The 27,318-nt window shown below is 47.8% G+C and overlaps 1 protein-coding gene across 1 annotated transcript; it reads right to left on the bottom strand.

Moving 5' to 3' along the window:
• Positions 1 to 119: 119 nt before the first annotated feature.
• On the bottom strand, positions 120 to 27,318 carry CDCA7L (cell division cycle associated 7 like). The gene is made up of 10 exons (XM_054564645.1): positions 27,267 to 27,318; positions 13,530 to 13,670; positions 8,998 to 9,135; positions 5,495 to 5,866; positions 4,067 to 4,138; positions 3,782 to 3,952; positions 3,006 to 3,131; positions 1,950 to 2,099; positions 859 to 995; positions 120 to 249 (listed from the first exon to the last, which is right to left on the bottom strand). Exons 1-10 carry the CDS (start codon positions 27,288 to 27,290, stop codon positions 219 to 221), a joined length of 1,362 nt encoding a protein of 453 aa, XP_054420620.1. The 5' UTR covers positions 27,291 to 27,318; the 3' UTR covers positions 120 to 218.

The following is a 27,318-nucleotide window of genomic DNA, read 5'->3' as shown; positions in this document are numbered from 1 at the left end:
TATGTGTATATAGATTCCTCGAGGTGCTTAGCTGTCTTCCTGAGAAATCTTTGTAAGCATATAAACAATCTTTTTTTTTTAAAAAAAACAAAAATAGTATTTAGATCTACAAAGGATTCCTGTATAAAAACACAACTCTAAGAAATCTTAGGCACAAACGGTACGAAGGGCATGTCTTGAGGAGTACGCAAGGTGAGCTGGGCTGGTCCTTCTCTCCCTTAATTGTCTTCTACCAGCTGCTTTTGTAAGCTGAGAAAGAGATGGGACGGGTTAGTGTGGTAAGTAATGAATGGGAGGGAGGACAAACAGAGCCGCATCCTAGGCTCAGTCCCTGGTGTGCAAAGCCAGAACTGGACCTTCTGACGTGCCACAGCCCTGACTCCTACACGTCATTTAATAGTAGACCGTGTGGGCCGGCCCCAACTCGGATTCGTCTCATTCTGAAACTGCTTTTAGAGTCTGCTGGGGGCCCGCATTCCGTTTCCTTGTCCCCAGAAGGAGACAGCCATGTCCTAAATGTACATCCCCCAAACCTCTCCTCTCTGCCCGGTGGGGTCAGCGCTGCCACTGGCCTCCACGGCTTCCCCTGGGCCTGCCTTGCATACTCCACTTCTGTTCTACACAGGAAGGGGCACCGGATCCAGGCAGGCCCAAGGTGAAAATCCGAGCAAACGAGGGCATTTCAGAGCAGGGAAAACATCAGTCCTGAGACTTTCCAATGCAAAGAGCGACAGCATGGGTGGCATTAGACCAGGTGGCGTGTAAGAATCAGCCTGCAGTGAGGCACCCCCACCTCCCTGGAGGGTCTGCCCTGCTGGACCCGAGGCTGCAACCCCCATTTTGAGTTGTGAGGCTTACCTCTCCAGATACTCCTTGACGTTGTTGTAACCGTAAAACTTGGCCAGGTGAATGAGGATCCCTGTGGCACAGCGGCCATCGCGCCTCCTGCAGTAACTGCAGTTGCAGATCCCACGGCACGGAGGACATATCCAGCCCTAGGAGACAGATGAAGCAGAAATGCCCGCGTTATCTGCAAGCTCTGGCCAAGCCTGTTTCCGCAGGCCTCTCCTCCAGTCTGTAGTCACGTGGTAGCTCTTCCTTTGTATCACAGGGTGAAAGATTCTCTCTCCTTCCTCTCACAGGTTTCAAAAAGGGCCCAGGAAGCTTGTTCACCCAACATGACACATGGAGGAACACGGGAAAATGTCGGTTTAGACAGGACCAACTAACCTAACAAGCAAGACACCAGTTCAAAATTTTGGAGAATGTCAGAGTATCAGATCAAGTGCAGGGCACTGTACAACTCCAGCAGAGCCAGGAAGTTGGTCCCGGTTTTAGGAGCAGAGGGTTTCCAAAAGATAAGTATGAACACGCGTTTTTCCACCTCCCATTTGTGTAACTGTTGTTAAATCATTTAACTGGAGTAGCAGTTTATAGTCATCTGCAAGTTGGGGAAAGTACATACTCCCCGACTACTGTATAAAGGTTAAGAGCACGGAGTACCCAGGTTCAAGATCACACTTACTAACCAAGATACTATTCTCATTTTATGGAAGGAACCAGGGCATAGGTTATGTATCTATTCATGGCGGTAAATGAATTAGTAACTGAGATAAACTGCATTCGCAGATGGGAAACCTCAGAGCAGAGACAGCACACAGATGCACCTGGACGAGCCAGGCCATTGTAGGAAAGCGCGGCTGACCCTGGGAAACCCAGTGCACCGTCATGTCCTGTCCTGTCCTGTCCGCTGGGCAGCTTGCTCCCTTTCCAGAAGGAAACCCTGTTCTCCATTCCTCCTAGCGTCTCAAGCCGCAGAAAGGGAGGAGGCGGTTAAAGCCTCTGGAGAGCTCTGCAGCTGCTGGTCCCCGACAAAGGGCCCAGGGAGCCCCACCTGCAGGCTTCCCTTCGCCAATGCAATTCATGACGAACGCGCAGGTTGCTCTTACCGGGTCCAGCAGCGCCGATCTCACGTCCTCCCCGTAGCGATTTCGCAGGCACGGCCCACAGAACTGTCCCCGCACGCCGCCGCAGCTCTGGTTCCGACACACCGTCTTGGTGTCGATGGTCTTCTGCCGACACTGATGGCACGTGTTACCCTGCAGGGAGAGAAGGCTGGAGTGGCTGAACACGGACGTAGAGGGTGATGGCCACAAGGCCACACGTGGTCATGCGCATTCCTAAGTGCCTAGACACACACTGTCCCTCTCTCAGAATCCAGTGTCACTGTGTCTCCGGTCCAAACCACAGCACCACACCCTCAGTAGCCTGCGCGCACGTTTCATTCTGGGGCCAGAGAAGCGTATTAGGGCAGGGGAGGCGGAGCAGGGAGCCTCGAAGAAATTAAATGGCCAGAGATGAGGGGAAAGCAGGAGGGTGAAGCCCATGGAGGGTGACAGGTGACAGAGCGGCAGTGAATCCCACACAGCATCCCTCAGCTCCAACCTGGTTCCTGGTAATCGGGGTATTCTCAGTATAAAAACCTCCAGGTTTTAAAATGTGGGCAATTAAAAACATTTTAATGCTACCTTAAGTCAGTTGTGCATTACTTACCTCAAAAATGTGCAGAACACCATATAGCTTGCCTCTAAAGCACTGTTTTAAAGAAATTTTAACCCACTTCCTACCAACCAAATAGTCTCCCAAACCTGTTTCTATGGTTATGTCAACCAAAAAGCACATTATTTTTTTCAATATTTAAGGCATTAAAAGTATAGAAATATAACTAAGAAAAAAACATGTTTTCCTAAACTGTACCCCTGCCCCTCCCACCCTCGCCACCAGGCAGCCCCCCGAGGAACCTCTCCCCTGGCGAGAGGTCCTGGCCCAAGCCGTCTCCCAGCCACCGCTGACCCTCCCTTTCAGAGCCCACTCTGTGCCCTGGGGAGATGGCCCGGGGTCTAAGCCCAGGCTCGGGTTAAAGACAACGCAGGGTCTCCAGTGCTAGTGCCTCGGAGCCCCAGTAAGAATCCCTATCATGTGAATTATCGTCGCATGTGACTTACCAGAACTTTATCATAGACTTTATCTCGAACAGTCAGGGCAACGTTTTCCAAGTCCTCCTCAGTGATGTCCTCCACTGGCCGGAAAGAAGAGGTCCGGTGGCGCCGTCTAGGCCCCTGGCACCTCCCCTGCAAAAGGAGTGGTTAAACACTTTATTTTAAACTGTCAGAGTTCTAGTACCATTAGTACTAACTGTGCCCCTTTTTTATTTTCCTAAAATCACTCATTCACTGAGCCATTAATTGCGCTCCCGCCTCATAGCACCAACCTGCCTTCGTGGCCAGGGGCCAGAATGATAGAGAAGCTCAAGCACCTGCTGTAAACCCAGCCAACAGGGTCGTGAATCACAAGGGACAGCCAAACCCATCTCCCTCCGGAACGAAGGCACTTGAAATACCACATTCCTAACACGAAGGCACCGAGAAATCACTATGTTTCCCCAGGCAAAACCGCCAGGCTGACTGGCGCCGCTAACATGCCTGGAGCTGGAGCCGGGGCCAGGCAACTAACCACAGAGCTGCTCTTCTCCTCCACGGGCTCAGACAAAGGACTCTCCCCAAGGCCTGCAGTCTAGACCAGGGGTTCTTCTCCAAGTGCAGTCTGAGAAGCACCAGAACCACCCGGGGGTTTATACAAATGCGAATCCTCCGCTGCTACAGGTCTACCCAGGCAGAACCTCAGCGCTTTTAACAAGCCCCAGAGTGACCACGATGACCGCTGGTATCAGAGGACCACCAGCTTAGACAGAGAATTATCTGTTCACTAGGGTCAAAAATACCCCACTAATTGTCTTCCTTCTTCTGAAAGTGCAAAACTCTTCTGCAAACTTGGTGGCCGAGACAGTGAAGTTCTCCAGAGCGAACTTCTCGGGCGGCCGCGCGCTCCGGGTGGGGTTCGTGCGCCTGGTGATCTGCCCCTCTGAGAAGGCCCGCCTCACGGTTTTCTTCTTCTGAAAGCGAGAGCATAGACATGTGCAGCTGGGTGCTTTCTGGGACCCAAGCCATCTGGCTGTCAACTACGTCCATCAGCATTGGAATAAATAATAATAAGGAGTGCCACTTACAGAAGCTGAGCTCGGGGTTCGTACGGGGAAGAAATCGGGCATTGAGTTCAGTTCCGCCAATAACTGAGCAAGCTGAAGTTCAGAACAAAGAAAGGACCGTACATAAATATTCCCAAGTCTAGTTCATTGAACACCTGATCACAAGTCTTCAGTTCTGCAGCCATGAGAAACGTGACGAACGTCACTTAACATCTCAACAACTGTTATAATTTTAACCTCACAGGTAAAGACTATCTCCAGAGGTGACATGCTGACATTATCATGTGTAGGGACAAAACCCATGCCCATTTCTTATGTATAAGGACATGACACAACCTAAACTGTCCCGGAATGACCAAGGCCTGGAGCATCGGGTTGGAATCCTGACCAGGCCATTAATTAGTGTTACCCTGGTCTGTGCCCTTGAATCAAGTTTCATCATGTTCGAAACAGAAAAGGCTCCACTAGACCATTCTGACAGTTATTTAGAGCTCCAAAAAAAAACTGAGTTAAAATTTCATCGATGATAATAATTTCTAAAAATATTTCCAAAAAAGCACATAAGAACACCAAGTAACAGGCATTAATATGCCAATTGTGCATTTTCATTAGGGTTCTTTTGAGTTTTAGATTTATACACAAGGTATGGGTGTCATCAAAAGATCATGAAGAACGCAGTTTTTAAAGATGTAGTTTTTAACACAGTGTTAAAATTTTCCCTTGGCTAATAAGCACAAATGTGCCTCAGGATAAATTGCACCCAAAAGCTAGCTTTATATTTTCTTAAGTAACTTTTTAGACATAAAAGATTGGATGGGCAGTATCATTACATTATTCTTTTTTAAAGGAAGATACACCAAAATGCTAAAAATGATTGAGTGGCAGTATCATTTTTAAAGACTCTGTATATACAAAATTACGAGGCTAACAAGTTATTGACCATGTACAGATAATCTACGCATAACAGATTTCACCTGTTCCATTAGTTATTCCAGTGAAGACACTTTCAAGTTGTTTGCTTTAATACCTAGACCACTTTCATTCCTTCAGATAATATCTTGAGACCACAGTGGGTCTCCACAGGGAAAAGGTTTCTGGGTTGAAAAACGCCTGCCTGACCCGCATACTGCAACTTGTAAGTGGCTTCCCAATATCTTATTTCTAGCTTCTTTCTGCTGGGAACAGGCCAGTGGTTCAGCATCAGCAGATGGCACAGAGCAGGGGGCTAAAAAATGGTGCTAGGAGTCTGTCTCTCTGTTTCCAAACCAGAGCTATCATGTAATCGTTGCTTGGGGCTCAGAAAAAAGGACACACAGTACCCAGAGCGCATCACCCAACAGAAGCCAAAGCAGCAGCAGCGGCCACTGCCGTGAGCGCGTGTGCAGCCTTCGCTTCGGCAGCACCGGTCAGGGCCCGCCACCCGCTCCCAGACGCCCCCATGGGCCTTACCATGGCCTTGTTCTCCTTGATGTTCATGGTCCTTCTCAGCAGCGCGTCTGAGCTCTCCTGGCCTTCATCCCTGGAGTCATCCTCACACTCAGAGGCAGAATCTTCCCTTTCCTTCCCTTGCCTGTAACTTCTTTTTCGCCCAAGAATGCCTTTTTTATCGTCCGGTAGGCATGAGCTAGAGAGCAGTGGCTCAGAATTGTTTTTATCAGGGTTCTTGGCCAGTTTCTTGGTGGGGAATTGCAAGGCTACTCGGAGACCAATGCTGCCTCTCCGAGGCCTGCTTCTTCGAGGGGTAGCCTTTTCTTCTTCGTCCTCTTCCTCCTCACTCACTGCCGACGCCTCATCTTCATTGCTTGAATCGGACTTCTCAAGCTAACAAAAATAAGAAACAACGAAGATGTTGTCTTGCAACAGGCTTTCAAAAGGACGTATTTGAAACCACCCTGACATTATCTGAGAAAAAAAAATAAAGAGCTGACAGCTTCCCCTTCTTATGAGTCCCCCTGATCTTTTCAGTGCAGTGCTCAAGGAGTTAGTCGATGACTAAATCAAAGGGCAGGCACGTTCCCTCTGCCCCGCTGAGCCGCTCCTCGGTTCAGTTTAGATGGACTCTCGCTGCAGCCTACAGCTTAGACCCGGGGCTCCTCTCACAGCTGGAGCACCAGCACCGCCTGGGAACTCAGCAGAAATGCAAACCCTCAGGGTTCCATTCAGAGCATCAGGCAGGAGCGAAACCCTACAAACTGGCCTCCTGCACAGTGGAACAGCCAAGCTGGCACAACCGGAAGCCAAGTAACATGCAGAGTCGTCAAAGGAAGGGGTGCGTGTGACCTAAGACTCATCTTCAGATACAAACGGAGGGCTAAGGGACGACAAAGGTACTGACTATTCTGCACTAAATAGCAGGAATGGGGACTCAGGAGTGAAAAGGAGCAGGCAGAGAACCTGCCACTGGGATCATGGGGGAACCTCATCTCCAGGACACATGCATCCTTGACTTCCTTTTCTTGACCAGAGGCAGGGGGCAGGGAATCGAGGGAGACAGCTCCGCAGGTTGCTGTGGAGCACCTGTTCAATCAGCACAAGAAATTCCCTCCCCCAGTTTTCAAGCTCCACTTGATATCACTGAAACATACTTTCATTTCACACAAGAACACAGTAAGAATGGAAGGCAACAGCTGGGCGACATTACCCAGGTGACAGCGGGTGACGTCTCAGACACAAGGGGACTACTAACAATCGAGGACATCTCCTGGGCCTCCTTCCTGGACCGCGTGCCGAAAGGATGAGCCTGGGGACCCGCCCGGGACTCGGACAGCGGGGCTGCTGGAAGGGGAGCAGCAGGCAGCACCCGGGTGGGCGCGGGATCCACATATGCGACTCTGCTTCCTGCTCAGCAACCAGCCCCAAATTCCAGCTGGACTCGAGGGAAGAATGAGGCAGAGGGAGGAAAAAATGCAGAAACTGCCTAACTTTGGTGTATGTTATCAATCCACAAGCCGAGTAGAGAAATAAACTATACGGTGCTAATTTATCTATCTTCCTGAACTTTCTAAATTAAATAACTTTGGGATTGAAAATGGTAGGCCGCCAAGGAATCCAGTTTTAGGAGACACTGTTGAAGAACCTCGGAGGAACGATCCCCTAGATTGGCTTTATTTATCATCCTCCTCCTCTAACCCACTTCTTTTTACCAAGGAGGCGGAGCAGCTCACTAAAAAGTAGGGGAAGAGCAAATGGTAATACATACCAGTGGACACTCGGCCCTGAGGGGAACACACCAGGGCCAGCCCCGTGCCGTGGCTGTTTGCCTCTGGCTAGAAGACCATGGGGCAGGAAGGTATGATAGTATCCTATTACCAGAAACAGTGGTCTTACCAGATCTCACAGCGGGGGGTGTGGGGGGGCACCCACAGGGGCGGTAGGGGGAGGGGGCAGGAGGCTGGGAACAGGGAAAACAAAGCTTGTTTTCTCACCAAATTTTGCAGGTGGACCTGCCCTGAGCTATGAATTTGTTGAATCAGAGTCAACATAACATGTTACATACAATTCATACCCCAAATTTACAGTCTGGGGGTGGGAGGAGACTTCGAGGGTAACGTAAGGTTGAAAACATGAATTCTTTACATAGCCAGATATCCCTTAACTAAAGAACAGAAGATAAGAAGTCACCAAGAGTAGATGATACCCGTTAGGGTTTGGAAGGGTCTCAGTGTCCTGCTGGCCAGACCGCGTGACTGCCAGGGCAACAGCCTGTTTACAGACAGACAGGGGAGGGCTGGGGCCCACAGGCTGGAGCGGCGCTGGGTTGCCTATTCACAGGAAGTAAAATCACCAACAAATAAGGCAGCCTCCCATCAGGGCTTTCAGGCCTTCCATGCCCCGAGGAAAAGGTGAGGGTCACAATGAACCTACTGGTTCCAACGAATTTAAACCTCTACACAGGTTCCACGTCAGAAGTGGTTCCTTAGGAGCTTCTGACCATGGAGAAGCTTCACCTCTATCCTTTCTCTTGATACCAAAGAAGGAAGAGGTACATTGATTTTGGGGGATCAATGTATGCTATTTTTCACTTAGCAGAAAACACTTCTATGCAAAAAAATAAAAAATCCGAAGGCTGTTCTTTAAAGTTACCCTGAGATTCAAAACCAGTCAGCAATACACTGGCCTAAACATATAGAATTATAAGAGAGATCAACTATATAGAATTATAAGAGAGATCAACTAACAAATGAGTCTTTATGGCAAAGTGACAAGAGTGGATTTCTCTCAGGCAATCAGGCAGGTCCAGGTCTTCTTTCTCATTAAAAAACACGTCAAACTCCAAAAACCAAGAATGCACGAGGAGAACCCCAAGACTGCACTACAGCTAAATCTTGTCCAAATTAACTACAATCCCAAGAACATTATTTCACACACAATAAGAAATGACTTCAAAGACCTGACACTCCCAGATAGGCCCTCCTCTTTTCAGATAAAAGAGGGTCAAGAAAGTCTTTGAGCCCTGACTACTGTGGCTCAGGTGGTTGCGTATCTTCCCGCAGAGCGAGGTATAACCGTTTCAGTTCCCAGCCAGGGCACAGGCCTGGGTTGCAGGTTCGGCCCCCAACTTTGGGCGCATGCGAGAAGCAACCAGCTAATGTTTCTCTCCCTCCTTCTCCCTCTCTTCCCTTTCCCATCTCTAAAAATGAATAAATAAAAAAAGAAATTCTTTGATAAGGACAATAAGAGACACCTAGCACGCGGGACACATCCTCCAAAACAGCCTCCAAGGCACCAGAGGATGGCAACTGGATTTTCTCTAAGAGCATAATGGACTGGTGGCATTCTAGTCACCTTAGAATAGCAAGGTTTTTTATTTTGTTAGCTGGCTTGTAAGATAAACATGTAAGAAAAAGTAGTATCTTTTCATTTGTGAAGTGACTTCTTTCAAGTAAAAATACAATTCAGAAACAGAACTACAATCAGGACGGCCCACACTCCCCCGTGTTGATAATTATTACCTTTGCTTCTGAGACACTGTTTACGTTCAGATCACTCTGCGTAAATCCCTCAAAATTCTCCGTCTCTGAGTCAGTGTCCTCTATAAAAATTCTTCTTAGCTCTTCTGTGAAGTATTTGGAACGGAAGTGCACATCCTGCTAAATTAAAAACACACGTATGTCACAGAGAGAAAGGAGAAGAGAGGTTACCGGGGTTTCCAGGCAATGGGGGGCTGTGGTCTGATGAGCCGAGTTTCTGTTTGAGACGATGAAAACATTCTGGAAACGAACAACAGCGGTATCTGCCCAGCACGGTGAATACGCTTAATGCCACTCCATGTCTTGCTGGCAAGACACCGGGAACTTGTCTGCCCTTAAAAATGGTTACAATGGAATGATTTATGCTATGTATATTTTACCACAATAAAAACACACACACACACAATTTTCCACAGCTTACAAAAATTTTGGCCCGCAAACTGGAATGATTTCAAAAACTGAATGTCCAGAGCGTCCAGCAGCTTCTTGTCCGACCCATAAGCGCTGATGGAATGCCAGCTTCCACAGAACCAGAAAAGTCACGGGGAGATGATGGAAGATGTGCGCAACACCCTGGCTCCCGCCCACGCTTTCCTTCCTAATAGCCACCCCAAAGCCCCTCTCCTCCAAGCCAGCATGCCTCCCTTAAAAAAAAAAAAAAATTTCATTCATTGATTTTTTAGAGGGGGGGGGGAGAGAGAGAGAGAGAGAGAAGGAAACTTCAATTTGTTGTTACCTTATGCATTCATTGGTTGACTCTTGTGTGAACCCTGACTGGGGACTGAGCCTGCAACCTGGCATATGAGGGATGATGTTCTCTAACCAACTGAGCTACCAGCCAGGGCCAAGCATGCATCCCTTTCACAGACTCCAGGAAAGGGCTGGTGAGTTTCACGCTCCCCGGCCCGCCCGCGCATACGGCCCCTCCGCACACGGCCCCAGGGGCCTGGTGTCCGCTCCAAGCCTGCGCCGCCAGCAGGAGTCCCCAGGTGGTGAGAGGCCAGCAAGCACCGACAGGCAGCAAGTGAGCAGAAGAAAAGATGCCGTACGACCGACTCTTAAAAGAAGAGGGCTTTCTTTTTCTTTTGAACGAATAAAAGAAAGGAAACGGGGTTTTCTGATTGGCATGCTTGAAGGAGAGGAGAGGGAAAAGAAAGCCCTGAAGTTCAGAGAGGAGACCCACCAACAGCCTCCCCTGAGCCAGCAGCCCAAGCTGGAGCCCATGCCCCCAGCTGCCTCTGGCGCCTCTTCCTCCCACCCCCGATGCTACAATGACCCCTCAACACACCGCAGGCGGCTGGAGCATCTGTATCTCCTCCATGCCTTTCCCGGACTTTAATTACATGCTTCTTCAAGCTCAGATCATCTCTGGAGAAAAACAGATACAACAGACGAGTAGAAAAACTTACAGGGACTAGAGAAAAGAATTGCCTATATCCAGAACTTCTTTAAGCTTAAAAATGTCTCCTCTGAATTACTATGGGTAATTGGAGAGTGTGTGCTTAGAGCTAAATTACTTTGTTCCTTTGTTGATAGCTGTGGTGCAGCTGCTTGCGCACACACACACCCCCCCGCCACACACACACGCATGCGAAGTTTCTTTAGACTGAAATTCAAGTTGTACTTAGGGAGACCAAAGTCGGCAGTGCTACACACACTGAGTACACGTCTGCACTGCTCCTGCCGTCGCTTCGGATGGATCTGAGTGCGGGGGTCACGAAGGGGGAAGCGGCCAATGAGGATTTATGATTACAGAAGAACGGTGCCCGGCTGGCCCCCGAGGAAGCCCACCACGAACCTGCTCTCTCCCGCCGAGGGCAGGAAGCATCTGGTTCCTAGAGCCCTGAGCCGGCCCCTGAGGCTGTTTCGGGGAAAGGGGTCAGTGTGCAAATTTCATCATACACCCACAGTCCCTGCCCAGGGCCTGAAGAGAGCCGGGCGGGCCTGCCAGCGGCAAGCTCCCCACTTCCAGTCCTCCGGCAGTTTCTACCGTCTGAGCTGGCCCATCAGGGCAGCCGTCAGCCTGGGAGAGATCGGTATCTTTGATGGCCAAGTTTTGATAGAGAAAAACTTAGCCACAGTCCTAAACCAAGGCCTGTGTGCTTTTATTCTCCTTATCCCGCAGGGTCTAAGGAATGCTTTTAACGTGTCTCTGTATGAAGCAAATATACACTACACACAGCCATATTGCATTCTAGGTTACAACCCCTCGCCGCTCTCGACTCTCCGGGATCCATTTGTTATTTTTAAAAGTCATTACTAGGCAGAATGTTATGAGGCCTGGTCACCATGATCAAGGACATACGCACATAAACTGATAAAAAGAGGAGCTAACAGAGTGGTTGCCTTTTTATTTTGAAGCTCATGTGACATGAAAGCAGATTGGAAAAAGACAGCGGGCTGAACAGAGGCAGACAAGCATCCGCCTCACTTCTCCCCTCAGGTGCTCGCTCACAACTGTGCTGGACACGTGAAACAGGAGGGGAAGGGACCACGCAAGCAAGCAGTCCAAACCAGCAAAGCAGGAAGCACTACTCATGTATGAGGTCCCTTCCGTCACGGAGTTTGTCATTTAGTGGGGGAGATGGACAGGTCCCAAGTAATCATGGTGAGGATCAGCGTTAGAAGGGAGACACAAGCACAATGGTGCTCAGAACAAGAGAAAATCCAGTAAGACTTCCTGGAAGCAGCAGCATTTGAACTCGATCTGAACTGGGGTAGAGCGAGCCTGCAGGCAGAGTGGAGAGCATGGACCAGTGGATACACAGGGCAGAAGAGTGTCATGAGGAGGGCAGCGATCCAGCTTCCGGTCTACTGCAGCACCGCAGCCAGGAACGAGGGCACTCGGGGCTGATCCACCTCCCTGAGCCTCTATTTCATCACCTGTAAAATGGGGATAACACAGCACCTGCACCTTCCCAGCCAGGTACATGAATTAAGTGCAGCCTCTATGAAAAGCATATTGTCACGGGCCATCTGAGTAAGGTGTGCAGGGCCCACAGGCGCACTACGGCATGCTGGGGGCGGAGAGGGGGCAGGCTTGACCACACAGAAGGAGCGGCCATCCAGCAGCCAAGGCAGATGCTCTGTTTCTTAACACCTCCTGGACGCTCAGCATTTCACCCACATCCTGCACTGTTTGGAATATGCCTCACGGGGGATCCAACAGGCTCCACTCTCCCTCACTGCCTGGCCACGCTCGCGTGGGGAGATCGGTGCTCTCTGAGGAAGGGGGGCTTCGTGACCACAGCCCAGTTCTGCGGCTGAGCTAATAAGGCCTCTGAGGAAGAGAGGGGAGAAATGGAGGCAAGAAGATTCGCCAACTCCCTGGAGGGAGTCAGGGAGCTAAGAGAGGAGGAGGAAGGGTCAAGAACACCAGAGATGGAGATAACAAAGGGGGAGCCAGACAGACAACCAGGGGAGGGACAAGGGCCAGCTTCAGGCTGGCCCAGCTGGCAGTCAGGAGTGCATCTGGGGCCGGAGAGAGGAGCCAAGCCTTGGAAGTGGGAGGTAACAGCTGAAAACAGAGCAGTCACTGCGATCACTGAGTGAAAAGGTCTGAAGACAAAACCCCGGAGAACATCCACGTATGGGGAAAGGAAACAGAAGAGACGACAACCAAGAATAAATGGCATAAGGGAAAGAGAACAAGGGAAGTGGACACAGGTGGCAGGCAGGGTCGAATGCCGTGGAGACATCAAGTAAGGCGAGGACCACCGAGAGGGGAGGAGCACACGCTGGGAGAACACGGCCCCCACCGAGGCCAGAACACACAGCCAGCCGAGCCATCATGCCCACGCTGCGCTCAGACATAACTGCCTGCTTCCTTCCCGCGCTTGCCTGGTTGACGCAGGGCGGGTTTAATTTACAGCCTTTTAAGAGAGACCGTGGTCGAAGGAGAACAAAGAACTTTGAGTGCCACCGTGAACTCAGAAGAAAATGCCAGAGGGCTGGACACTTCGGTGGGTCAGGCCAGTGCTAAAGCACAACGCACACCTCCAGGAATGTAACACTCAGAGAGGCATAATTTGTTTGTACCACAGAGCAAAGTGATTAAAGAAGGAAACAGGCTCTTCCCAGCAATTCCAAGAGGGAAGTGCAGACAGAGCCATGCTGCAAGAGCAAGGCACAAGTGTCTGGTGGTCAGGACACACTCCCAGCACTGCACTGCGTAGCGTGGGCTGTTGCTGTGAGGGCCAGCGCCCCGGCCCCCAACCCACCCGTTGTCTGTGAGTCTCTGAATACAGCCTCGTCACAGGCAGCAGCCCCGAGGTTGCACAGAAAATGGATGTGATCATGTGAGGTCTCCTTTATTAGAAAAGAAAATCACGTAAGGATTTAAACAGCGAAAGTGAGCTAGGCGCTTTCATCAGTTTCTCGAAACGTGAAGGCATAATGCTTGGAAAATAAAATGCTCAACAACTGACGGATATCACCCATCTCTGACCATGTGCAAAGAAAAGAGTATCTGAACTGAGATCCAGGCTTCCAGATGAGCACGAAGGCATCCGTACCTGTTTCCCCGGCTCCAGGGAGTCGAAACTATTGCAGCTTTCCTCTGATGAGAGGGTTTCCATGGGAACATCATCTCGGAAGCCGACAAACTCTTCATCATCACTAGGGGCGTTAAAGATGTCAGCCACATCTTTAGGGATCTGTTTTGGATTTAAAACAGAAAAGAGCAATCACTTATAGAAATTCTCCAAAGAGTGGGAATTATCATCTCATAACTTTATCAATCTGCCTGGGGGGTCCAGTAGACCCCAGTAACCCTGGGCAAAAGGGTGTCAGCTCAGGCCTTAGGCAACAAGAGGGGAGGGGGGTGGGGGTAAGACTTCTTCCAATTCTAGAGATATACCCTAGCTTACAGAGAATGTCACAACCTGCCTACCTAGAAGCCATTTCTGATCTCTTGACAAAGAGTGAGAAAAGCAGACATCAGTTTTCTGAGAAACTAATGATCTATTTTTCTCCTACAGTGGATTGTCTTTAAATGTCATCCATGGAAAAAAGACTCCATAAGGTATTACTGCGTTCATCTTTTCTTAACTCCCACCTATAGTTCTTTATTTTTCTGTTCTCATATGCTGATTCAGAGAACGCACACAATGAAACAGCTTTCCTTCTTCTCTATATTCTAAATCAATTGTAGGGTGTTAGAATTCCCAGAGAATATAAATGCTAGTATAGGCGATTATTACTAGCAAGAGCGTCGTCGGCACACGTAACCTTCCAACGTGCATCTGCTCAGGGTTCATTTTCATACATTGACCACGTGTTTGTTCCCAGCTCCTCATTCTGAAGAAGTTGAAAGACCGATGCAGGTAAAAGAATAGTACAAACATTTGTATATTCTTCACGTGGAACCTCCATCTGTCGCAACATTAGCTTTCTTTCGACAAGTATTAGTTGGACCCATAGGTGCTTGCTGATATTTGACTGTTTTTGACCTAGAAAAAGTCATTTAATTAATATGAGCCAACCTAACTGACCTGACTGACCACACACACGCATGCACGCACGCACGACCTTTTCCGAGATAACCAAACACTATACTTAGGGGCGCAAAAGGACTTTCTATGTACATCCATTTCATCATCCAATATATTAAGGAGAGGCCCTCAAGGATCCAGATTTTAATAAGACAATTTTTACTGTTGCAAGATGTTCTCGCGCGAAGCTGGCATTTTCACCTATGTTCAAAGTAATTTGCAGATACCACTCTAAAATATTTGAGCACAGATCACCCAAAAAATAAGGACTTTCTCCTATAGAAACACAAAATCATAATCATACCTAAAGTAATTTACATCAATTCAACAGTATCCTTTATCAGGAGTCCATATTTAAAGACCTCCAACGGTCTCCAAAATGTCTTTCATAACCTTTGGCTGAGGGAAAGAGAGTCTAAGCAAGGATCTGCACTGCATTTGATTGTTTCGGGGTTTTTTTGTGACATTGTTTCTTGTTGCCTTTTTCATAACACTGAGTACAGACAGCCCAAGACACCCACCTTGTAGAATGTCTTACGTTCTCAACTTTACTGTTTCCTGATACATTCAATTAAATATTTTCGTAAGAGTCCTATGCAGATGACGAATGCTCTCAATGTAGTGCATAAGGAGGCAAAAAAGGTCAGGTTACCCTTATTCATTAGTAATGTTTTTAAAAGTGTTATTATAAAAACTGTAAAATACATGAGTAAGTAGATGGAGTAGTATAATGAACACCCATGTTGACCCCTCCCCCAGCAAGTTTCCATCCATGGCTGACCCTGTTCCCTCTGTACCCCTACCCCACTGCCCTCCTTCCAAAGTTTTTTAAGCAGTTATAGACAGTGTCATTCATCCTGCATAATCAGCAAATATATAGTCTGTGATCACAGTTTTAGAACTTATTTTTTAAACTCAGTTTATTTGTATCATCATTCAAATAAGGCTCATACACTAGTTAATATGTCTCTTGAGTCCTTCACTATGTCTCCATTTATTTATTTATTTTTAATGTCTCCATTTTAATTTTCTTTCCTGCAACTTACTTTTGAAGAAACTGGGTCGTTGGGCTGGAGCATCTGCCAGTTTGTTTACAGCCCCAGAATGGTATTTCACAGACTCCTGTTCCTTTGAATGTTTTGTACTTTGGTAGCTGAATCTGGGGGCCTGATCAGATTCAAGTTCACTTTCTGGCACTGCCTGCCAGGTAGCACTGCGTTCTTCCTTCAGAAAGCATGTGACGTCTGGCTGTCTCCCTTTTTAATAGTCACGCTATCTGAGCAACTGGGCAGGATCTGCCAGATTTCTCTGTAGCAAAAATACTTTACCCCTTTGTAGGTACTAAGTAATAACTAGGATGATATTTGAGATATAAATATCTCAATCTGTGAACATCCTTCTCCCTGATAACACTTCACTCAATACTTTCAGTATCCACTGGCAACTCTTGCCTGAATCAATTACTACATTAGGGGCAGCAAAATGGCGATTTTCCCAGTCTATTTCCCCTTGATATACCAGCTGGCATTTTCTGTAATACAATATTCTTTCTCCTCCTGTGTATCCCTCCTGCCCCCCACCATGTAGATTTATGGTTTGTTTGTTTTCTAATTCAATGTCATCACCCATTACTGTCATCATTCTTTGTGATGCCCAAACTGTCCAAATTTTGGCCACCAGGGGCTCCTTTAAGGTTCTGTGTCCTTTTGACACAACCCTAACAGGCTTTGGTCACCCCCGTGCTTTCTCACAAGCATGCTGAGCTAGTGTACTTTTCCTGCCCCAGATCTTCAATCAGCCACTTCTCCAAGGAGCCCTGGCACGTAAAATCGAGATCTGAGAACTCAGTGTGCTCCTGGCTGGTGAAGTATCATTGCTTCTAGGCTCTCTGACTGCACATGGAGATTTTAAATATCTTAAATCAGAAGTTCATAGTGACACCTTGAATTCAAATGCAACATGGCAGATTCTTCCTCACCAACCTCCATTCTGCTTAATGGCCCCCTCCTCCCACAATGAAAACCTCAGTTCCTAGAATTTCTCATATACTGACCCATCTCCTCTATCTACAATACACACAAAATAGTTTCAGACGTACGCAACCACTGACATTACCACCACCACCACCAGCCGCCAAGTTCAAGATTTCTTCGTGGGTCTTTGTACCCTTGGAACAGTCTGACTGACCACACACACGCATGCACGCACGCACGACCTTTTCCGAGATAACCAAACACTATACTTAGGGGCGCAAAAGGACTTTCTATGTACATCCATTTCATCATCCAATATATTAAGGAGAGGCCCTCAAGGATCCAGATTTTAATAAGACAATTTTTACTGTTGCAAGATGTTCTCGCGCGAAGCTGGCATTTTCACCTAATATCGAGCGCACTGGGGTCAAGAGCGCAATGAGCGCAGCAGTTTGGCGCCCCTGCCGCGGTGCCGCGGTGCAGGCCAAGGGCCAGCAGTTTTCTCTGCCTCTGGCTCTGTACCATCAGGGCAAATGGTAACTCGGCAGAAAATGGCAAATAATGTCTTAGTATTATTCTGACAATATCTTGTCCTTGTGAAACTCTGGAAGGTCCTTGAGGGCCCTCAGACCACAGCTACACCGGCGCATGCGGTGTATTCAGAAGTTACTTGAATTCTTTTTCCCGTCAGTTTGGATCATTAGAGAAATTACTAATCTAGTTATTTTTACCATGAATACTTTTTATTTAAAACAAAGAGAAAGTTAATGATGCAGTCAAAAGAAACTTAATATTTGCTTTTGAGAGAACACAAGTTCAGAAACTGAATACGAGACGTTTAATGACGTCAGAGGGTTAATTACAAACACCTTCCCACCATCTGACAAAATCACCGCAGGGGACAGACACAGAATTAACATTCCACTAACACCTGCCACACTTATGCTAAGAAGCAGCACCTAAACCAAGCCTAACTTTGAGATGGTTCTTGGGAGAAAGATTGAAATTTCACAAGAAGGTAAATTAACAGTCTTTGGCACCCTTACTTTTTCAAAGACACCGTTTGGCCATCAGAACTGATACTCCAATACTAGTGACTAGAGGAACACAGACAATACTTAGGAGAATGTGCTGGACTTGGCGCAACAGCCACCAAGTCCAGTCCCCCAGGTGGCACTGAGAGAGGGAACGGTGAGCTGGTTTGTCTCTTTCTTCCTGACTTTCCATCAGTCTGCGCATCTGAAGGCCCTGCTGGCCCAGACCCATTTTACCTAAAGAGTTAACAGAGGAGAAGCACCCACTATATTGGTTTAATGGAAGCACGTACAAGGAATGGAGAGGCTGGCGATGTGAATAAATACTTCCAGGGGCGCTGCGCGGGCCCTGGGGTTCCTGTTACAGCCCGGCGCCCCTGTGGGGCCTGCGCCCAGCTCGCAGGACAGACAGCGAGCGGCCACACCACGGAACCGTCTCTCCTCCAGAGTAACAAGATGTTCTGGACTAGAGGTGGTGGTTATACAGTGTGAATGCACTAATAGCTACTGAATTGTCCACTTTAAAATGGTTAATCTGATGTCCTATGAAAGGAACCTAAACATTATAAGAACTGAAAGTCTTGTTTATCCTATTCAAATTTGCTTACATTAATAATTACCTAAACGTAGGCAAGTAGTTTACTAAAAACTTCAAATCACATGCAGAATGCAGAAATAGAAGAGCCCTTCCTAATATTCGTATGGACTGGCAAGGGTCCCTGAATAGCCAAAACAACCTTGAAAAAGTCCATGTTGGTGGACTTGCATTTATTAATTTTAATATTTACAACCAAGCTACAGTAATCTCAATAGTATGGTCCTATCATAAAGACAGACATGTAGATCAATGTTAGAGAACAGAGTGCCCAGAAATATACCCTCACAGATATGCTCAGATGATTTTTGACGAGGGTGCTAAGACAGTTCAACGTGGAAAGGACAGTCTTTTCAACAAATGATGCAGGAAAAACTTCATCCCCACACACAAAGGATGAAGGTGGATTCTTACTTTATACCATCTACCAAAAAAAACCCCCAAAAACTCCCTCAAAATGTATCAAATTTCATGACACTGGATTTGGCAATGATTTCTTGGATATGACACCAACAACACAGGCAACAACAGGAAAAACAGATAAACTGCACTTCATCAAAATTAAAAACTTCTGTGCATCAAAGGACATATCAACAGAGTGAAAGCGGTAACCTACGGAGAGAAAATGTTTGCAAATAATGTATGAGAGATTAATATCCAGAATATGTAAAAAACTCCTACAGCTCAACAACACCAACTGAAAAATGGGCAAAGAACTTACGCAGACATTTCTCCAAAGATATACAGATGACCAATAAGCACACGAAAAATGAGATAAGCACCCCGAAGGCAAAGGAAGAGAACATTTGTATAAAGCCCTGATGGCTTCCAAACTGTGCCCGGAGAACATTCTGTGACACCGACAATGCTCTGTCCATGGTCATAATTTAAGGTTACTAAAAAGATGGTAACAGTACCAATGTGTGCTGGGCATCTGAGGAGGATGTGGTAGGGGAAGCCAGACATTCTGTAAACAGCCTCAACATGGTGCGGTCAAGGTGAACGGCGAACAATCCTCAAGGGCGCCTGACCCAGCTGTGGGGGCGATGGTGAGGAAGACTTCCAGGGGCCTCGAGATCCGTGCAGCTACGGGACAGAGCCCGACAGGGGTAGGACTTGCAGTGGATTCACAGGTGGAAGAAACAGTCACAGGGACATAAATTACAGCCTAGGGAATACAGTCAATAATATTGTAATAGCCATGCATGGTGCCTGGTGGGTGCTAGAATTAAGGGCGGGGGGAGGGGGGGCGCGCGGGATCACTTCTTATGGTGTAGAAATGAACCATCACTATGTTGTGTACCTGAAACTAATACATGGTATGTCAACTGTAATTGCAAATACAAAAACAAAGTCTGGAGAGCAGTGCGGCAGGGGGTGCCCACCTTTCAGAGGAGCCTGTCCGCGCTCCGTGCAGACCAGCGCCGACCGGATCCGCAGAGGGATGAGGGCGGAGCATCTCCACGCCACAGCCCAGCCCTGGAAGCCTTCCTACAGGGATCCTCTTGACACACTTCCGCCTGCCAGAGGAGAGCGTGCCCCAACAATCACCGGGACGGCGGCCCGTGCGGGCTGCTGACACCACTTGGCTCCTGGCATTGTGCCCGAGCGAACGTGCACACTCTTAGCGCGCGCTGCCTCGGTTCCTCATTACAACCGGGGAAGAGGACACACTCAGCAGGAGGAAGGTCAGGACAACTAGATGCTTTTTCCAGGGAGTTTTTAGAGTTGGGAGAGATGGGAAACAGAAAGCCTTTGTTGCCGTTTTTTTCCTAAGTCAGATAAGGGAGCCTATGTTAGAGGCCAAATGTGGGAGACAGGGCTAAATGCTGCCCCACTGGCTTCAACTATTGATATTTCAATTAAAAAAAAAAAATTCCCCCAATTGAAAAAATAATGCCCAGTGCCAACTGCTGGGGAAAAAAAATGAGAGAGAATTAAGGATAAACAATAACTTTAAATGTACTTTGATTTTTTTCTTAACTTTTCATTTTAAGCCAATGCTAATAGAGGACAAAAATAAAGGCACTCAACATTTTCCATTACAAAAATGTACTCTCAGGGATTTAAACATGAATTCAATTTTTTTGTTTTTCCCCCATTTAAGTGCCCTCAGGGTCCTGGAGCTTTAAATGAAAAGATATTGCCGGGGGAGACATCTTTTCTGTGTCAGGATTTATTACAGGTATGACTTCTAAATCTCACACTTGGCAGGACCATGCTTCTCAAAGTGCAGCCAGAGGGCTTTCTGGACTCCAGGTGGGGACAGGAAGGGGAATTTTTTTCCTAGAAGATTAACTTAAAGTAGTATTTTTTGATATTAAAATAAATTAAAATGTTTCATGGAAAAGAATGCGAAACAGGCATGACTTTTAAAGATAAAACTGGAGGCGGAGGAGAGCAGCGCCTGCACTGGCAGGGTGGGGCTGCTCCACCCCCAGGCCTCGGGGGACCGGCCCGCTGCGCCTCGGAAAGCCGGAGAGGCCCCGCCCCCGGGCCTGCCGGGACGCGTACCTCTACTCAGGGCCCCTGACAGCCCTAACCGCCTTTTTTCAAAAAATCCTTACCTCAGGGTATGTTTATTGATTTTGGAGAGAGTGGGGGCGGGGAGAGAAGAGAAACCGAAATCAGTTGCCTCCTGTACGCTCCCCAAGCGGGGACTGAACCCACACACTTCTGGTGTAGAAGACAACGCTCCGACCAACGGAGCCACCCCGCCAGGACCCCAGACCACCTTTTTAAGAAATCTGACAATACCTAACAGCTCCCTACCACTATATGGCTGGCCCCGTCTTCCCACATCAGCGCATCATCATTTTGGCCTGCTGCATGGTTGGAGTGACCAGCCACCACCCTGGGGTAAACTCTGGGCTCTCCTAACAGAAGGGGAGGTCTGCCAGCAGGCGGGTGAAGGGTGGGGGGCAAGGCCAGGCCCTGCGACAGAAGGCCAAATGCCAGAACTCGTTCACACATGCAAGGCACTCCCCAAGTAGACAGGGCTGCCCTGGAGGGAAGGGTTAGAAGTGGGGGCTGCCCCAACCATTGTGCTGCTGCTGTGGCAGGTTTGGGTGGGCAGCAGAGGGCGCTGTGGGAAGGGGTCCCTGGACCATGCCCAGTCCTGAGGATACTGGTTCGACTGGCAAGACACCTGGGAACTTGTCACCCACACACCTGGGAGCTGCTATTTTGTAAATGTTTTAAGTGCAACACGCAACAAGAAAAGTGCAGATATCCTAAGTGTACAGTCTGGTGAAATTTTACAAAATGCACCCACCCCTTATAACCAGCACCCAGATCAGAGGTACTTCCCCCTGCCTTTTTTTTTTTAAGCTCTTAGAAACTGTTCAGCCTTTAGACATTCAACCTTCTGGAATGCTCCCTAGGGAAGAGTTTACAGTTCAAGTAAGCAAGACCGAAGAAGGCAACTCTCTTTAAACAGGGATCCCGAGCCCCAGGAGAGCAGCTCCGGGCAGGGTATCCCTGCCTTCCACCGCCGCAGCCAGCCAGCATGCACACGTTCCCGGAGAGCCTGATTCACAGGCCCGCTGTGCATCCATTAGTACATTCACATATTTCTGGGGGTTTTCCAGGCAGACCGGAAGGTGGTTAAGAACATACCACAGAGACTACTCTCCACTTTCTCCCCTTCAAAAAAAAAAAACAAAAACAAAAACCAAAACAAAACCATTCTGCTAGCTGCAGTAAGCTCAGGCAGAAAGTCACTGTTTCAGTCCAGTAATCGTGGGCCCTGGTTCCAATCAGAGCAAAAACTGCTCGCGCGCGCACGCTCGTGCTCACTCTCTCTCTCTCTCCTCTCTCAGTGGCTGGGTTGGGCTCAGCTGGTTGGAGCACTGTCACCGCACAAAAAGAAGGACTCAGATTCACTACCCAGTCAAGGCACATACCTAGGTTGCAGGTTCAAACTCTGGTGGGCAGGGACATGAAAGGGAAGCAAAGGATTGATGTTTCCCTCTCTGCCCTTCCCTCCCCCCCCCCCCCGCTCTAAAGTCAATGAATGCATCCTCAGGTGAGGAGTAAAAGGAAAACAAAAAATACTGTGGACTCCAACGCAAGCAATAAGGTAGGTACTATACCCTACAGGTACTTATTGAAAAATGCCTTTAATAAAGAAAAAATTTTTCAACAGAAAATTAACACATACAATACATATCTTCTCAATGAAATGCAGTCATTAAAAGTTAAAACTATCAAGACTTCCAAACTATTGAGAAAAACCATACTGAAGCTGTGAAAGGAAGAATTCAAAGAGCAATCACGCTGTTACAGGTATGCCAAAGCGCTGACTGAACACAGCCGCCGAACGGAAAACGTTTAGAAAAGGAGACCCGGAGAGCAGGGTGGGGACAGCAGCGGCACAGTGCTTCACTTCGGCACATCTCAGCGCGCTATTATTTGCACAATACAAAATTCACATAAAAATCATTTTTACGTAAAAGCCTGGTGGAGCTTATTCGTATTTCCAAACTGACATTTGTAGACGGTATCCAAAGAATCCCGTTGAAAGCGTGATCTGGATAATCTGCTCAATTCCTAAAAAAGAACCAGACCAGCTACTGCCTGCTGACACCTGGCCCTCCTAGAAAGGGAAGAGCGCAGGTACCCCGATAAAAAACAGAAGTGCCGACACCACAGAACAGTACATTGTCCTTGGCCCACCCTGTTCCCTTCAGCGGCCCCATCCTCGTAAAATAGTTTCAGTGAAAATCTGGAGACCTGCCAAGATCCCGTGATTCCAGACAGGGAAGAGTCCGGCAATGGAATCCCGGCTTACCTCATTCCTGGCTGGCTGCCTCAAGCTAATTGCTCAATTTTACCTTATCTTTAAAATGCCAGGGGGTGGGAGGGGGCAGTGGGGGGGGATTAAATTAAAATAAAATGCAAATACAACCTAGTTCACAGAACTACAGTGAGGATTAATTCTAATAACTTTAAGCACCTAGCATGGCCTGACTTTTAAAAGGAAGTGATAGTCTCCTAGGAGGGGAGGTGGTAGGGAAGGATGGCTCTTAACATTTCCCACTCCCCACACCAAAGGCCACAAGTCCCCATAGCACAGAGCAGGGACTAGCTGGGCTCTGGCAAAGGCAGGAAAAGCAGTCTTCCTTTCTTCCACCATAACTAACATGATACCCAGCACATACTTGATGCTCAAAGGCCATGTGAGCCAATGATCATTGGGGGGGGGGGGGGGGCGGGGGCGGCGGGGAACAGGCAGAAAATGTCAACTGTCTGGACTCCAACTCTGGTCCCATGACATGAGGTGTGCCCAGAAAGTATCTAGTCACGTGATATGAAAAATAGAGATGTTTATTGAAGACACAAGAAACACTGTGCATAGGACAATGACGCCTCAGTTCCCTTCAAAGTAGGCATCTTGGGACTTCACACACTTCTACTAGTTGCCATCAGCTGCCCTGTCCTATTTTCCTGAATCTCATCGACCCTCTAACGTCTCTTCCCTTTCAAAGGTGATTTTAGTTTTAGGAAAAGTCACAGGGTGCCACATCTGGCCTGCAGGGGGTGCTGAGTCACCTGGGTGACTTAATGGTTTGTCAAAAAACGCTGCGTGAGACACGATCCATGACCGGGCATCCTGTTGTTGTGAGGCTGCCAATCACCAGTTGCCCAGAGCCACAGCCTCTGAATCATCCGAAGAGTTTCCCCGAAGGAATGTGACGCAGATTCGTTGCTCTACTCACTCGGTGATTCTGAAAGTGAAGGCCACACAGCATGTGTGCTCACTCAGCGGTGTCTACCACCCCCTGCTGACTGGTACAGTGAAGGCGTCATTGTTCACACATGTGCATTCCAATCCACTTTCCTCTCGTTATATTAACAATGGTTGGATTTTTTCTGGACAGACTTCATGTTTTTGGACTGCATAGAGAGCACTAACATATACCATGGAAGACAAAGTTTTCTGTGTGTTAAACTGCAGCTATATTTCCCAAATATGCCTCTGAATGGTACTATCTTAAAATATCCATAAACCATTGCTTTTCATAAACAAAAAGGAAATAAAATGGTCCCACCCTTATTTTCTTATCTCTATCTGCCCCCCTCCACCCCAAAAGCCTGCATCAATTCCACTTTGGTGAATAAAACTATGTCTTTATAAAACAAAACTGTACCATGAAGGTAAAAATTCTAAACTGTAACTCAAGAAGTGCTGGTGGGTAAAGGGAAAACTCTCAAAAGCAGTTTAAAATGAACATGCTTGGACTATGCTATTCAAATGGCTTTACTGACCTTTTCATTAATTTAGTGTAACATTCATAAATTTTTTTAAAGTCACATAATTACCTCACAGTTTTCTGTCCTGGTCAGAATGGCTGTGTTCTCTGAGGTTTCTCCTGATGACTAAAAATTCAGCTCTTAAATTAATGAGATGGTATAATATCACAACAATGACCAAGCTGGTTTTTTAAATACAGAACTATAAACGTGGCAAGTAATCGATCTGTCCTCCTGAGAAGTTACAGATGACCCCCGTCTCTGACCAGCCCCTGGTCACAAATTTTTAAGCCCCAGGATTAGATGGGTACACACTTTGTAACCATGAGGTAGGTCAATACCAGGGAAAAATCCCCCTTTACCCCGCCAATAACATGCCCACTCACGAGAACATTTCGCATCACTTCCTCATCTAAGGGTCCAACCTGGAGCTAGAAGACAGTTAAAGGACGACACTGTCATTCTGCCACCCAGTTTCTTGCCTAGGAAGCTGAGGCCGTCTCACCTTCAGCTCCTGTGCGCTACACTGGTCTCAGTAAGGGACCAGACCCATCCTGGCCTTCACTGGGTAGTACCGCTGTCATTCACTCTTAAAGCGCAAAGACACAGTGGTCAGCCCAGCACAGACGACAGCCCACGGGAGGTGGGATCGCTGTCAGAGGACATCAAATCCCACGCACTGGTGAGGGTGCCCCCCATCCCCAAAAAAGAGGCTAGAAAGGAAGTCAGTGTTAAAGGAAGACCTTCTTTTCTCCTCCCTCTCTACAGCCCTCTACTCACATCAGGCCTCAGCTGCCTTGTGGGAACCCCTTCCGCCTCTGCGCTTTCCAGGGGGTGGAAATTTTATTTACTGCGTGTGTGAGTGTGTGAGATTAACACCTACCGCACCCTGGGCTGAGCCGTATTCAGCAGGCACTAACGCGGCTTCAGGCAGCTCATCACACTGCGCTGTTCACAAGGCCAGGGGCACAGGGTAGAGGCACACGAATTTAACATCTTGCTGCGCCTGGAATGTTCATTAAGTGCTCTTATCTGCACTCACCTGCCCACCCCATGGAACCACTCTCCTCTAATTTAAATTAAAGAGACTATAATCTGCTCACATTTAAATTATGATAAACAGGAACATTTCCACTGGAAAAATCATCGTACATCTTAATTTGTGCTGCCAATTAGATCTTTATTAAGGGGGGGGGGGAAACACCCTATCATCTTACATATAGTAATTCACCCTGTTTGATGCATTATGGGACAGATATAATTTGTGGATTTACCCCCACATGGTAGTTTACTTAACATTTTAGAGCTATTCACTTCTAACTACACATTCTGGGACATTTGGAACTTTTTGAGCAAGAGCTATATACATTAAGTGGTGGGAGTGAGTCAGGCAGAACAACAGGATTCAGGCAGAGTGATACAGTATCAAGATACATTTTTTGATGAAATTCACAAGGGCCTCAAAGCTTCTTCCAGAAAGTTCAGTTTAAGTCCTGGAGAAACCTGAACCTCTTAGGAGTACAGGATACTAATTACATGGTGAAGCCCAATGGCTCAAATAAATAAATAAATAAATAAATAAATATCTAACCCTGTCTCAGTCCTTCTTAACCTTGTGTTACTGTTTTCCTTGCTTTCAATAACCCTCCTCCATTGGGAAAATTTATTCTTACAAACATCCACAACAGATTTCTCTCCAGTGTCCACTTTCAGGAAGTCTTTCAGAAATTACCACAGGGCGGAAGCGACCTTCAGTGGCTCTACCTTTTAATTTGCTGCTATACCTGGCCAGACGACAGCAGCCTGGGCTCAGGCACCGCTGGCCACCCCAGCAGCTTGGCGCTGGCCCTCCTACTCTCCCAACGCCAAGGCCCAGCGCCCAAGGTGAAGAATGGAGGTAAACACCAGTCGAAGGTAAGGGGGAAGCAGTGAGTCAGGGGAGTTGAGAAAAAGCAAGAAAACCCCTCCACGCCTCACACTGAGTATCTCTCCGGTTCCCACAAGCTGCTCCCTTCCAGTTCTAAAAGTTTTATTTGCAGTTCGTTTGAAAAGAAAAGTGCTGCTCACCTCTGAAAAAACCATGAACATTCATTACTAGAAAGTAGAGAAAAACTCTTTTAAAAAGAAGGAAAACCGAAACCACGCTCACAATTCCAAACCCCACTGAAACATTAGGGTAACTTACTCGCAAGTGTTTGTTAAAGAAATTTTTAAAAGCGACTTAAGACCCTAACGCGTTAATTAGGGTCGTGCTGTGTAAACGGTTTGGGATCCTGGGGCTTTTTGTTTTTTAATTTGGCTTAATGACGTTGCCATCCCCACCCCCACCCCGCCCCAAGTGGTTACAAATTCCTTGAAGACATTTACAAAAGTTCTAGAACAAATACAAGAGCAATTCCTTCTAAACTCCATTATCCAGGTTGAACTGGTCTATCGACTGTTTTTTAGAAAAATCACTCTTTTCTTAAACTTCCTTATCTCTGTGCCAATTTCTAGAGAAAGTGGGGACGGGCACCTGAAAAGCTCCGCGCCCCCAAGCCCTGGTTCCATTAGCGCCGCAAACGCGAGCGCTGCGCTCCTGCTACCTCCCCTGCAAATGTGGTCAATTCTGGGGCTCGCGGCCACAGCAGCTGGGCCTTCGACCCCTGGACACCCACCAGGAACGGAGGCCAGGACCCTAGCACGGAGGCTTCTAGCCTCTCCGGTCTGGCTGGCACAACCGTGACCCACTGCGCACACCTGCAGGGCGCGCCCACTCAGGCGTTTGCGGGACTGAGCGCGCCCAATCCACAATTAGGGGCCAAGGGCCACGTTTCCAGCCCAAGGAAGGGAGGAGGTCTGGACGCAAAGGGAAGGCAGGTTGTAGGGGTGTCGGGGCTGCGTCAAGCGGCCGGACCCTCACCTGGGAGCGAGTCGCCAACTCCATTTTTCCACCGGGACTCAGGCTTCCTCTT

The sequence above is a fragment of the Pteronotus mesoamericanus genome, unplaced genomic scaffold (genome assembly GCF_021234165.1).
Source record: "Pteronotus mesoamericanus isolate MK-2021 breed Mesoamerican mustached bat unplaced genomic scaffold, CSHL_Meso_final scaffold_85, whole genome shotgun sequence".
NCBI lineage: Eukaryota > Metazoa > Chordata > Mammalia > Chiroptera > Mormoopidae > Pteronotus > Pteronotus mesoamericanus.
The sequence above is the reverse complement of the archived record's forward strand: the minus strand, read 5'-3'. Positions and strand labels throughout refer to the sequence as shown.